Source organism: Tiliqua scincoides, chromosome 5 (genome assembly GCF_035046505.1).
Source record: "Tiliqua scincoides isolate rTilSci1 chromosome 5, rTilSci1.hap2, whole genome shotgun sequence".
Taxonomy (NCBI): domain Eukaryota; kingdom Metazoa; phylum Chordata; class Lepidosauria; order Squamata; family Scincidae; genus Tiliqua; species Tiliqua scincoides.
The window spans coordinates 107,755,850-107,769,892 of record NC_089825.1 but is presented as its reverse complement, the minus strand read 5'-3'; the positions used below and the strand labels follow the sequence as shown (position 1 = coordinate 107,769,892).

Here is a 14,043-nt window from a genome sequence, read left to right as displayed (position 1 = left end):
TTTCTTTTGCATCTTGAATTTGGCCATTTATATAATGCAATTTCTAGCATTATAAAGAATACATCTATGCCTAATAAAGGTTTATTCATTCATTCATTCATTCATAAAGAATACTCATATCCTGCTTTTTAACCAGACAATTTCACTAAGCATTTGATATAGCAAAACACATTAATAAATGATTCCCTGTTCTACAAGGACTCAGTAACTAAACTGAACACTGATTTTTTTTTAAAAAATGCCATTTGTTCAACCATTGATTAGACTAAAGATCACTTATCTAAAATTTGATACCGTATGTCTATCTTCTTCTTCTGATGATGATGATAATGGGTGGTTGTGTTTTTCTTTTATTGTTTGTATAGACCTTAAGGAACCATGCACACCACCCTGAGCTGCTTAGAGGAAAGATGGTATAAAAATGTGAATGAATGAATGAAAGAATGAAACCCCTGCTAATTGGGTAAGAGGCACTTTTTCAAGTGGGTGCTCCTCTTTTTAGCAGGGGGAGAGTAACTGGCCCACCTCACCCCAGCACTGTCTGTTCTAGTGGCTGTCTGCTGGTATTCATTTGCATCTTTTTAGATTGTGAGCCCTTTTGGGACAGGGAGCCATTTAGTTATTTGATTTTTCTCTGTAAACCGCTTTGTGAACTTTTAGTTGAAAAGCGGTATATAAATACTGTTGATTGATTGATTGATTGATTGAATGAATGGATTAATTAATTATGTCCTATAGGGTGACAAAAATTTATGGGCCCCGGGTGTCAAATGACCTAGCTACGCCACTGGCTATGGGTTCAGGAATGTTAGATGATGCCTTTGCTCAAGTCATAAAGAGCTTCTGTAACTGCTACTAAATATCTTAGGCAGGTTCTGGAGGAAAAATCGGAGCATATAGCAGACACAGATCTAGTTCTAAGTACAGTGTTCATGTCTTCAGATGTAGCTTGCTGGTGCCAAGAATCTTGTTAGGTTTGTTAAAGGGGGGAGGGGCACAAATCAGTTCAAGGAAAAAGTCTCAGCATCTCTCTCTCTCTCTCTCTCTCTCTCTCTCTCTCTCTGTGTGTGTGTGTGTGTGTGTGTGTTTCATCAGGTGCTATGCTGGGCTCATGGGAGCAGGTCTCAAAGAATTCAAAGGGGACATTAGAAGAACTTTTACAAAGTTCTGCTGAATGTAGAAGGTCTTTTATTATGTATGATGACAGGATGAACTACCTACATAGAGCCAAGCTTCAATGCTTCAAGGGACAGAGCAGAGCAATGCTGACATTCCATGACCTAAAAGCTTCTGTAATGGGAATATTACCTGCTACTGAATGAAAGCAATGGCAAAAAGTAAGTAAGGCTTTTCCTTTTTTCCCCCATTCTCAGTTGCCTGTCTGTTCACCCTTCCTTCCATCCATCCATCTTCTTCTTTCCCAAATACTATTTTGCCTTCTACAATTCTCTGAACCATTCCAGCCAGTTCTATACACAGCCTCATTTATAGGGTAGCCAGTAAAAATTGCCTCCATAGCACTGACTGTGCAGTCCTAACCCCCACCCAGCCACCACAGTTGTCCCTGCACCAACTCAGAGTGTTTGCAAACAAGTTGTAAAGCACATTTGTGACTACATCTGAGCTACCAGTGATGTAGCTGGCAAGGATCTGAGAACCCCATAGGGTGACTGAGGCTTTACCTGGGGTGAGGGGGGAATATATCCCTTTACCACAAGGAGACCTCCAGCCGACTCCTAACCTGTGCTGGATACACACAGTGCATAGTTTATGTGATAGTCAGAAAAAAATTGCCTTCATGGGACTGAAACATCACATTCTAGTTGCAAACTTATTCCAAAGCAAAATATTGGCGGCCACCAGACTTCATGTTTTCTCCTCAGTGTTAAGTGATTCCAGGTGAGACAACCAATTACCCCCACTGTTTCTTTTGCAGATCTAGAGGGCTATATATTAGTAGATATCTGCTCCTCTACTGCCCATACCCAGCTAGGACACATGGGCAACCTTTTCATAAGTTTCAAGAAGTGATGACATAACATACACATTCACCTTAGGGCACAATCCTAACCATGTCTACTCAGAAGTAAGTCCCATTTTGTTCAATGGGGTTTGCTGTCAGGAAAGTGTGATTAGGATTGTAGCCTTCGATTGTCAGCTCAGAGAGCAACTCACTACATATACACTACAGCAATTCACTACTGCATTTCACTACACTGATTTTTTAATGCTGAATTCCTGCAGATTGGCATTTGGAACAGACGGCTGGCTTGAACCTCCCGACTGAGCCGTTTGTGACTGAACTGTAGAAATAATGACTTCTTTTTTTCTGTTGTACAATGTGTGTGCAACTGTTTGTGCTTCTTCAGCAGGTGTGTAACTGCTTAAGATTTTCCACTCCCTGGGAAAGGTCATGCTCTGTGTGTCTAAAACTTGAATGGTTGCAATGTGAAAGAAAATGATTTCAGCGTTGTAGTAAAAACTATATTCTCTCCAAGCACATCAATCTCATACTCTGGTCAGGATGCTTTCTGCTGTGTGGCAGACTGATATTGGAATTTGATGCAATGTCAAGGTGGGACATTCGGGAGACTGTCTGGATCTGGACTGTCTGGATCTGGATCTGGATCGGGAGAGTATCTGGATGAGATACTCAGAGATCTCAGAGATCTGGATGAGACACTCAGAGATGAGCTGAGTGTTATTGTGTTTATTTTGTTTAATAAATGGTGTTATTTATTTTACTGTGAAGAAGTAAGTCCATTGTTTTCTAGTAAGTCAGTGGTATTCAAACTGAGGTGTCGCGGGTCCTGGCCTTTGCCCCCTTAAGGGGCATGGGCAGCCAAGAGACAGGGGGAAGACAGCAGTGCAATCCGCAGGATCATGTCGCTCAGGGGGGCTGCAGGGGCTTGGGTTCACTTGCCCAAGCCTCCTGTAGCCTCCCGGGGGGGGCGGGGAGCCCTGCGCAACCTTCGGCGCAGGGAAGCCCTGCGCAACCTGATATTGGAACTTGATGCAATGTCAAGGTAGGAGGTTCGGGAGACTAAAGAGTATCTGGTGATTCGTTTTATTCACTCAGATGAGCTATAGAGATGTTTGAAAATGGTGTTATTTATTTTAGTCTGAAGAAGTAAGTCCATTGTTTTCAAGTAAGTCAGTGGTATTCAAACTGGGGCGTCATGACGCCCCAGCCTGTGGGCCCTGGCCTCTGCCCCCTTAAGGGGTGGGGGTAGCCAGGAGACAGGGGGAAGGTAGGGGGGCTGCAGGGGCTTGGGTGCACTTGCCCAAGCCTCCTGCAGCCTCCCTGGGGTGCGGGGAGCCCTGCGCAAACTTCGGCAGGGCTCCCCAGGTCAGGAAAAGTGAAAGCGGAGCAATCGTGCCCCGCTCCGCAAAACCGGAAGCAGAGCACGATCGCTCCACTTTCCCTTCTGACAGGGCTGCAGGGACTGTGGTGCACCCTCCAGTCCCTGCAGCAGCTGCCCCTGTGTGCGTGGAGACCTGTGCTAGCGCCTGCAGGGCTCCCCAGGTCAGGGGAAGGGAGAGTGGGGTGATCGTGGTCCGCTTCCGCTTTTGTGGAGGCAGAGCAGATCGCTCCACTCTCCCTTTCCCTGACCTGGGGTGCCCTGCAGGTGCTCACGCAGGGCTCCCCACACACAGGGACGGCTGCTGCAGGGACAGGTGAGTGCATCCCAGTCCCTGCAGCCCCCTGAGCGAAGCAATCCTGGGGATCACGTCGCTGCCTTCCCCCTGCCCCTGCTGCCTCCTCCCACCCCTGCAAAGACTTACTGCACGTTCCAAACTCCTGGAGAGTTTGAAAACCGCAGAGTTAAGTTATAGGCTGTAAAGCTATCTTACTAGAAAGACCTCTAACTGTAGCTAGTATGAATTGCTTTGGAGTCCACTAGAAGCCATTCAGATCAAATTTGGGATCAAAATGTAGTCAAGGCAGTCTGAACAGTCAAGGCAGAGTGCAAAAAGGTGGACTGGTCTTGATTTGGGTGTATCACTGTACCCAATTCCTCATCTTGTTTGCCGTTGTTCATGGAATTCAGTGAGCCAAGCACATGTCTCTCTGTGTGGTGGTAGTGAGGAAATACATTATGGCAGTGCAAAGGTGAAGAATCACAGCCTCCGTCTCCCCTACAGCGCTTTAGGCCCAAATCCTAACCCACTTATCTTCACTGGCATAGCTGTGCCAATGGGATGTGTGCTGCATTCTGCAGTTGGGGGGCACTCATGGAGGACTCCTCAAAGTATGGGAATGTTTGTTTCCTAACCTGGGAGCTGCATTGTGCTTAAGTTGGTGCTGGAAAGTGGGTTAGGATTGCGCCCTTAATTCATTCTGTTCAAAACATTCCCTGATGCAAAGCTATCAGTGCAAAGGTGGATAGCAATATAGTATTCATTCACTTAACAGCACTTCATACCATGAACACTATGTTGGAATTGTAGGGTATAATTGCCACAGTACATTTCCCTTAATGCAACAGAAGCTTCCTGGGAGAGTGACCTGTTCTGCTTATTCTCCTATATTTGAAATAAAGTAATCTAAATGCAGGCATTCTTGTTCAATTAATGGGAAAATCAGTTTTTAATGGAAATTATTCTTTGAAAAGTGGTATATAAATACTGTTAATAATGATAATGATAATTATATTCTTCCTCCCACAGGTAGCATGAAATTTCCAAATCGAGACACAATACATAATCTCACCACCACCTCTGACTTTCTACTCCTCGGATTCTCAGAGGTTCCAGAACTACAGATTTTACATTTCTGTCTCTTCCTAGCTTTGTATTTGACAACCTTCATTGGAAATCTTCTCATCATCACTGTAATAGCCCTCGATCATCACCTGCACACTCCCATGTACTTCTTCCTGATGAACTTGGCCCTGATGGACCTGGGTTCCATTTCTGTCATTGTACCCAAATCCATGGTGAATTCACTCATGAGTACCCAGCTCATTTCTTATTCTGGTTGTGTTGCTCAAGTTTTCTTATTTATGTTTTTTGATGCCACAGACTTGGCTATCTTAACCATTATGGCGCATGACCGTTATGTTGCCATCTGCAATCCACTGCACTATGAAGCTATTATGAACAAAGGGGCCTGCATTCTGATGGCAACCAGTGCATGGATTTGTGGTGTTCTATATGCTGTTATGCAGACAAGTGGCACTTTTGCAATTACCTTTTGCTCCAATGTGGTTGATCAGTTCTTCTGTGAAATCCCCAAGCTACTAAAACTCTCTTGCACTGATTTGTACTTAATTGAGGTTGGTCTTCTTGTGCTTGGTTCTAGTGCAGGGTTTGGGAGCTTTATCTTCATCATTTCAACTTATGTGTCTATCTTCACTGCTGTGCTCAAGATCCCTTCTGTACAGGGACGTCAGAAAGCCCTCTCCACTTGCCTCCCCCACCTCATTGTCGTCTCTGTACTTATATTCACTACAGTCTTTGTCTATGCAAAACCTCCCAGTGATATTTCATCTGGTTTGGATCTTGGGTTTGCTGTCATTTATGTCATATTTCCTCCTATGCTGAATCCATTCATTTATAGTATGAGAAATAAGGAGATTCAGACTGCATTGTGGAAGCTATTACACCAGAGGTAGTTTTCTAACAGATTTTGCTGACTTACAGCTCAGTCCTATGAGGGCCTTACATTGCCAGAACTAGTGTTCTGGTAGCATAAAGTGCTTTACGGCTGTGGCAAAACATGATACCACCCCATTTGGTGAGTAACGGTGGCAGTGTGACAACCGTCCATCCACGTCCCCCAGATCCAATAAATTGATGCAGGGGACAGGTAGAAGGCAGGGGGTGAGCAAAATGGGGCTGAAATGGGAGGAATCGGGAGGAGATTTGGCTGGAGAGGAGGGCAAATTAAGGTTGTGAAGGGTGCAATTTCAGAAGTACCACCATTCTCATAACTCCCTGCCTGGTTTCAGTCCACTTTCCCAGTCCAGCTAAATCACTGGCACAATTCCATTTAGACAAATATAGGCAATGGAAGCTTACCCCCAGATAAGAGATAAATGCTACCTTACCCAGATAAGACTCTGGAACTGTCTCCCCACAGGATGCAGCGCACACTCTGATTTGATAGGATTGGACTGAATTACTGAATAATTCCTGAAGTACTTTTTATTATAATAATGGGGAGTATTTTTGAAAATATGAACTCTGTATGAAATTTTAGTTTGCCACACCTTCTTGGACTGTCTTTACTCTTCACCCACTGTACAGATCCACTAGGCCAGTGGTTTTAAAACTCTCAGGGGAATTTGAGCCACTGTAAGTTCTTTCGGGGGTGGGAGGGCAGTGGGGGTGGGTGGAAGGCAGCGGCGCGATCCCCAGGATCGCGCCACTCAGGGAGCTAAAGGGGCTTGGGTGCACTTACCCAAGCCTTCTGCAGCCTGCCCAGGGTGCGGGGAGCCGGTGCGAACCTTTGTAAGGCCTCCCCGCAGCAGTGAATGTAAAAGCGGAGCGATCGCACCCCGCCTCCACTAAAGCGGAAGTGGAGCGCAATTGCTCCACGCTCACTTTCACTGCTGCGGGGAGCCCTAACAAAGGTTCGCACCTGCTCCCCTGACCCTCTTCCATGCCTCCAGGCGATCCTGATCCTGGCGATCGCGCTGCTGCCTCTTCCATGCCTCCAGGCTTCCCCTGCCCCTTAAGGGGGCAGAGGCCAGGGCCCACAGGCTGGGATGTCGCGACACCTCAGTTTGAAAAGCCCTGCACTAGGCTACAGCAGAGAGGTTAACATTCCTGTTTGACACTCACCTTGCACCTCACTCACGGTTTTATTGTTTATATTTATTTATGCTGTGTTATCAGTCCAGAAGATACTTGACAGAGTATATAAATAACCAAAAGCAAATCCCTGTCTCGCCCCAAGGATTTTAGGAAATCTGTTCTATTGGCAAAGTTGGTGGGATGAGGATAGACGTTTCACAAGAAAAATGAATGACTTCATCTTATTCAAGATTAACTTGCAAAATACTGTGGAGGGCATTTGTTATACCTTATACCAGTGTTTCTTAAACTGCGGGTTAGGACCCACTAGATGGGTTGTGAGCCAATTTCAGATGGGTTCCCATTCATTTCAATATTTTATTTTTAATATATTAGACTTAATGCTACCAAGGTATGTGACTGCATTTCGGGAAATGTTACAGATCTATACTTTTAACAGGCTACTATGAAGATGCTTTTAACAACGATAGTAAATGGGACTTACTCCTGGGTAAGTGTGAGTAGGACTGTAGCCTAGGGTTGCTAACAATTTTCCTGCTTGATGATGTCACTCCCGGTCATGACATCACTTCCAGTGGGTCCTGACAGATTCTCATTCTAAAAAGTGGGTCCCCGGTGCTAAAGGAGTGAGAACTACCACTGCCTTATACCATAGGCGATCCTGCAAAATAACTACACAATCTCTAAAACTTGACAGTTGGGGACTGGCAATGAAACAGCTCTCTCCTTATGGCCTGGCTGCACTGTCTTGGCATGTCAGGGCTACTTAACAACAACAACAGTATTTATATACCGCTTTTCAACAAAAAGTTCACAAAGCGGTTTACAGAGAAAATCAAATATCTAATGGCTCCCTGTCCCAAAAGGGCTCACAATCTGAAAAGATGCAAAGGAATACCAGCAGACAGCCACTAGAACAGACAGTGCTGGGGTGAGGTGGGCCAGTTACTCTCCCCCTGCTAAATAAAAGAGGACCACCCACTTGAAAAAGTGCCTCTTACCCAGTTAGCAGGGGTTAGGACATCCTTGTAAATCAAATTTATAAGGACATCCTTGTAAATCAAATTCGCAATTCACAACCCTTTTCATGTAAATATTTTTTTCTTTTGAGTTTCTTTTGTATCTTGAATATAGACATTTGTAGCACGATCAACTATATGAAATGGTATGATAGGTAATATGATCAATTTTTATGACATAAATCATTAAATTATTTCCCATCCCCCCCCCCCCAATGCACAATTAAAGTGGAAGGCTGCTTGGTGAAAGCTTTAAAGTTTTTCATATTTTAATCGGAAGAATATCTCCAACAGTACAATCCTCTGCATTGCTTACTCAGAAGTAAACATTCAATGGGGCTTACTCCCAGGAAAGTTTATATAGGAAAGTTGTTGGGCAACCAAATCCTATGCCAGCCTCTGCTGGTGGGACAAGTACATACACTGTCACAAATATGCCATAAGGCACATTGTGCTAACCTTGTCGCCTGTCCCACTGGTGGAAAGGCCTGCAACAGCCTCCAAACAGCAGTTGAAGGCCATTGCCCTCTGGAGCATGGGTGGGGAGGGGGTGTAATGAGGCATGGGGAAGGTGGGGAGGAGGGTTGATCAGGCCTGGAAAGGGGCAGGAAGAAGGCCTCTGACATATTCTACCCCCCTCCTGACCCTGAAAGCCCATTATGGGGCAGCCCAGCTTTGCACCTGCTATAGAGCTGGTGTAGATCTGAGTAGCCCCATAGAGGCTGTTGACACTTTGCCCAGAGTAAGGAAACAAAGGCCCCCTTATCTCAAGGAGACCTTCAGCAGCCACAATTCCTATGCTGGAGGCAGCAGAGGTTGCATTAGCCCCACTGCAGTGCAACACGGTTATTTGGTTATGATTAGACTCTTAATTACAATCCTGTGGCTCTTGCAGACATGGGTGGATCCAAGAGTGCTGTGGGTGTATGTTCCCCTCCCACAAACTGTTGCACCAGTGGAGAGCAAAGTTGGGAGCCAGGGTGAACACAGGGTGAACCCTGTGAACACTCACTGGGCAGGGCATTAGTGGCTGATAGAGCTGAGTTCGAATGGGAAACCCAGGTCTACCCAGCAGGTAGAGCTGGGCTCCATGTCCAGGCAGGAGCCCAGGTCTCCCTGCCCAGCAAACGGCTCACAACACAAACACTGGATCTGCCCCTGCTTGCAGAACATGTGTTCTGCCAATGCTGGCTTCTGAAAAGCAGCTGTAAAGCATGCTGCAGCAGTGAGCTGATTAGCAGGCTTCCTGAGCACCTGTGGGAAGGCCAGAGCCTTCCTATATGCATTGCCACACCTCTAGCTAGGCTGCCAGGTAAACCAGATGGGGAAGCAGGAAAGGGTGGAGGAGGGTGGAATGGGAGCAGGGGAGACAGAACAAGATGGTGATGGGTGAAATGGGAAGGCAGTGGGGTAGGTGATGAGCCAATCAGGCCCTAGAAGGTGATGGTTCCTGCAGCAGCCAGATGGGCCTGGTCCATCTGCATGAATCAACTTGGACTTGCAATCTATGGCAGCAGGGCAGTGACTCATTGCTGTAAATTGGCTGTCAGTGACATGTGGAGTGTGCCACCAGCCATCATTTTAAAGCCGCTGTCATAAAGGGGAAGCAGCATCAGAGACTCACTGCCATAGATGACAAACGAGTCAATGAAAGTAAGCCAGTGTGGCGGGTGAATTCTGGGTAGAGTGACTGAGATCAAGAAAATAACAATCCTGATTTATATTTTTAAAAAATGCTAGTTTCAGCATTATGCAGATAAATTGTTTGGATTCGCAACTGGGAGAGAGAGAAATGTAAAAAGAATTTCACAGATGCTATCTAGTGAAATAAACAACAAAAATATAATTTTTATATGGACCTTAAAAAGGCAATAGTGCCATAGTAAGATGATAGGGCACAATCCTAACCAGGTCTACTTAGATGTAAGTCCTATTTTGTGCAATGGGGCTTACTCTCAGGAAAGTCTGGTTAGGATTGCAGCCATAGAAGGAGAATCTCTGTCTCAAACCCAGTCCCACTGATTTCCTGACTCACAACGTAAGGGTTGGAAACCTCAGATTCTATGTGCTACTGGAATCATTTCCTCATGTCATGAAGAACTTGTCTGTTTAACCTGACATCTCAGGGCTGCTTCTGGCATGCAGTCATGAAAAAGAGTCTCATGTACTTTTTTTTTTTTCCTTAGCTGTGCTGGACTCCTGGGAGCAGGTCTCAAAGCAGCAAAAGGAACCATTAATAAACCTACCCATGGAGAAAGCTTTTCATTGTCACTACTGACAGAAAGATCTGCACACATAGGGCCAAGTTTCACCAGGGAGAGAATGTGTCGAGGAATACAGAAATGCTGGCACACGATTACCTGAAAGCTTCTGCAAAAAGTGAGTTAATAGGTTTCCATGAACTTGTTTTGACTTTCTCAGCAGTCTACTGACCAACACTCTTATCCATCCATCCAGCCATCCATCCAGTCATCCATCCATCCATTCCTTTTGTGTTTTTTTTTTTCATTTGGGTTTTTTCCTTCACAAATACCATTTTGCTTCCTATGATTCTCTCAGCCATTGACATCAGGCCCAGCTCATGCACTGACTCTTTTGTGTGGTAGCCAATTAAAAAAAATGCTTCCACATGTCTGAAGAGCTACACTGTGGTTGCAAACTAATGCAGAAAGGAAAGAGTTGGGTCCACCAGACTGCATGGTCTCTCCTTTCACGATTGCTAAGTGACTCCAGAAAAGATGCCAATTCCCCTCTCATTTCTTCTACAATTATAGGGAGCTGCTTATTAATAAAACCTTCTCCTTTCTGACTGAAACCCAGTTAGGACTCCTGAACAACCATTTCATATTTTTAAGGAAGTGATTTTATAACATGTGATTTTATCCTTACATAGGTAGCATAAGGATAATGATAGACAACATCCTTCCCGGATAGTAGACATGCAGAAGGAGTGGTTCACATTAATGACAGGTTTTTGTGTGCATGTGTGTGTGAGAGTTTTTAAATGCTGAATTCCTGCTGATTTACAGTAGGAACAGAACGCTGACTGGAGCCAAAAGGGAGACAGATTCTATACCCAGTATTCTGTCTGTCGTCCACTTTACAAGAAGAGGCTGAGGAGCAACAGGTTCCACACAAGGATGAGTCAGCTGAAGAGGGTGAGATAAGAGCAGGAGGAGCGGAGACAGGAGCTGGTGGTGTACATAATATAAGTGGACAGTGGTTTCAGGCAGAGGGAAGCATTTACAGGATAATCTATGCATATTTACTCAGAAGAAAGTCCCACTGCGTTCGGTGGGGTTTGTTCACAGGCAGTTCTGCATAGGAATACAGCATCAGTTGTATTTTCAAAAAAGCTTAACTCCTGCTGATCAATATTTGGAACAGAGGGATGGAATGAGTCTTTCACCTAAACTGATCTATGGGGGGGGGGGGGATCAGTGGAAACCAGGATAACATAGTTTTATGTTGGGCTATGTGTGTACCACTGTTCCTATTTCTGCACTCATCCATCCTGGGAAAGATTATGTTCCATAGTAGGGGGAAAAAAGTGAATGGTTAGGGGGAAAAAACCTGATTATACTATTAAAGGAAAAGCTGTGTTCCAGTTCCATCCCAAAAGATCAGACCTATAAATTCATAAATTTTGATTTGTGTGACAAATCTGCTTCCATCTTGATGCTTTGTGAAGGGGGGGGGGAAGGAGGTGTATCTAGTGAGTTACTTTTTAAATTCATGTGAGGTACAGCGAACACATATTTTTATTGGGTCACTCAGATCATGTTATTCTCATGAACTTAAGGCCAAATTTTGATCTGTCTCTGCAGACTGAAATGAAAGAACTGCAGTTATTACACACAGGCAGAAAACAGCAAGACAGAAAAAGAAGCCCAAGGAGCGATCCATCAAATGTACTGATGAAGTAACCAAAAAGAATTTTAAAAAATATATATACTGGTGAAGACGAACATTTGCATGTTTTCCCACTATATACAATTGTTGGCTCAGTTCACATGCTTCCAACAAAGGCCCTTATGTATCTTGGAGTGGTAAGAAAAGGATTTATTGACATGAAGAAACACATACACACCCTTTTTTACACTAATTATATTCTTGGCAAGCCACTGCCTTTTGCAAACAATATCCTAAAATATTTCTGATTGGAAGGACTTATTTCACTGAATGTCACTGACCAGAAATTTGTAGCATGAAAACTAGTTACATGAAGACAAGGATTCTTTCCTTCCATTTCCCCATATAGAGCAGACACTGCCTTGCAGAGTGCATTATATCACTCATTTCACTGTCCGGGGACTAAAGGAGTCTATTAACTCAAGCAATTCTGGTTCAAGACAGAGAGGAACTGGTTTTAATATGATTCAGTTTATTCTCCCACAGGGAGCATGACATCTCCTGTCGCAGACAGAAGACCAAATCTGACCTCCAGCTCTGATTTTCTGCTATTAGAATTGTCAGAGGTCCGAGAACTACGGATCTTGCATTTCTTTCTCTTCCTGGCCCTGTATTTGACCGCCATGATTGGAAATCTTCTCATTGTTACTGTAGTAGTCCTTGATCATCACCTGCACACTCCCATGTACTTCTTCCTCATGAATTTAGCCCTGATGGACATGTGCACCATTTCAGTCATCATACCCAAATCGATGGCGAATTCACTCATGAATAGCAGGACCATTTCTTATTCTGGATGTGTTGCTCAAATGTTCTTTCTTTTCTTCTTTGGAGGCTCCGACTTTGCGCTCCTGACGATAATGGCACATGACCGTTACGTTGCCATCTGCAATCCACTGCAATATGAAGCTATTATGAACAAAGGAGCTTGCACTCAGTTGGTGATACTCTCGTGGATTTGTGGTGCTATCAATGCTATTATACACACAAGTGGCACCTTCACCATGACCTTTTGCTCTCATGTGGTTGATCAGTTCTTCTGTGGAGTCCCTGAGTTAATGAGACTCTCTTGTGATGATTTGTACCTAGTTGAAGTGGGGCTTCTTGTGTTTAGTTGCAGTGTAGTATCTGGGTGTTTTGTCTTCATCATTACAACGTATGTGTTGATATTCAGTGCAGTGCTCAGAATGCCTTCTGCACAAGGACGTCAGAAAGCCCTCTCCACTTGCATCCCACACCTCACTGTTGTCTCTGTATTTGTGCTCACTGGACTCTTTGCCTATACAAAACCTCCTAGTAATATTTCATCTGTTCTGGATCTTGGTTTTGCTGTCATATATACCACATCCCCTTCTTTGCTGAATCCATTCATTTACAGCATGAGAAATAAAGAGATCCGAACTGCATTGTGGAAGTTATTTCATCAGAGGCATTTTCCTAACATAATCCCAAGTTTGTTGTGAGTTTACCTTCTTCTCTAATGGAACAGTGGGAAAGACTCTAAAAATAATTAGCCCCGATTGTATGGAAATGTTAGTCTGTCACATATACTCAGGCTTTCCTTTATCTTCACCTGAATTTGCCTCATTTTCCCAGCTATACTAGTGATCATCCAGAATTCCTTACGAAGTAGTAGACATTCTTGTTTGACTTTCCATGTGCAGACACATACATCTATTTTGTTTTGATTAAACTAATTTTTTTAGGAAGATTCTAATGAATAATGAAACTTGCTCTTAGATGTAGTGGTGCTTAACTTGTGAAATGTAATATAGAGCATGTGTCATATCTCCTTTTATTCAGAGATCTGGTACCATGCACTGTAATCAGTGTGGTGCAGACCAGACATCAGCAGAACCCCATCCTGGAATGAGATGGGATGCAGCAGAGCTAGTGGACGCATGATCTTTAACCCCCTTGCGTACAAGACATGTCCCCTGCAGTTCCTCAGAGTTACACCAGCAAGGGATCTGGCATAGCCCTGAGGGGTTCCATCAGGGACCATGTGGCAGCTGATGCACAGGTTAGTATCTTGAACCTAATCATATAACTTGGTAAATGAAGGCTGCTTCATGGAACTGCTAAAGTCTTGCATACTACACCTCAAAAGAAAAGGCTCCTGATTACTTCTGCAAATTCTGTATTTGTTTGTTTTATTCATTGGCTGGGTGTATTTCTTCTCAGTTTTGTTTGGAAAGTCTGCAAGCTAGCAAGGTGATGTCACAGTTAAAATGATGTCATGATGCCATGATGTCATTCGCTAAAATTGAAAGGATAAAAGATGTAACAACAGACCAACATTATTAAAACATGTTTTCTGTAACATTTATAGTCCCAAATAAAAGAATGC

The 14,043-nt window shown here is 44.1% G+C and overlaps 2 protein-coding genes across 2 annotated transcripts; both read left to right on the top strand.

Moving 5' to 3' along the window:
* Positions 1–4,676: 4,676 nt before the first annotated feature.
* Positions 4,677–5,618, top strand: LOC136653034 (olfactory receptor 14A16-like). The gene has a single exon (XM_066629959.1). The coding sequence runs from the start codon at positions 4,677–4,679 to the stop codon at positions 5,616–5,618; it is 942 nt and encodes a 313-aa protein (XP_066486056.1).
* Positions 5,619–12,184: 6,566 nt separating this feature from the next.
* Positions 12,185–13,156, top strand: LOC136653033 (olfactory receptor 14I1-like). Its single transcript, XM_066629958.1, has one exon. It carries the CDS (start codon positions 12,185–12,187, stop codon positions 13,154–13,156), a length of 972 nt encoding a protein of 323 aa, XP_066486055.1.
* Positions 13,157–14,043: the final 887 nt, after the last annotated feature.

Bases quoted from the DNA above. Each gene is read 5' to 3' on its own strand.
- LOC136653034 (XM_066629959.1), top strand. From the start codon at position 4,677: ATGAAATTTCCAAATCGAGACACAATACATAATCTCACCACCACCTCT.
- LOC136653033 (XM_066629958.1), top strand. From the start codon at position 12,185: ATGACATCTCCTGTCGCAGACAGAAGACCAAATCTGACCTCCAGCTCT.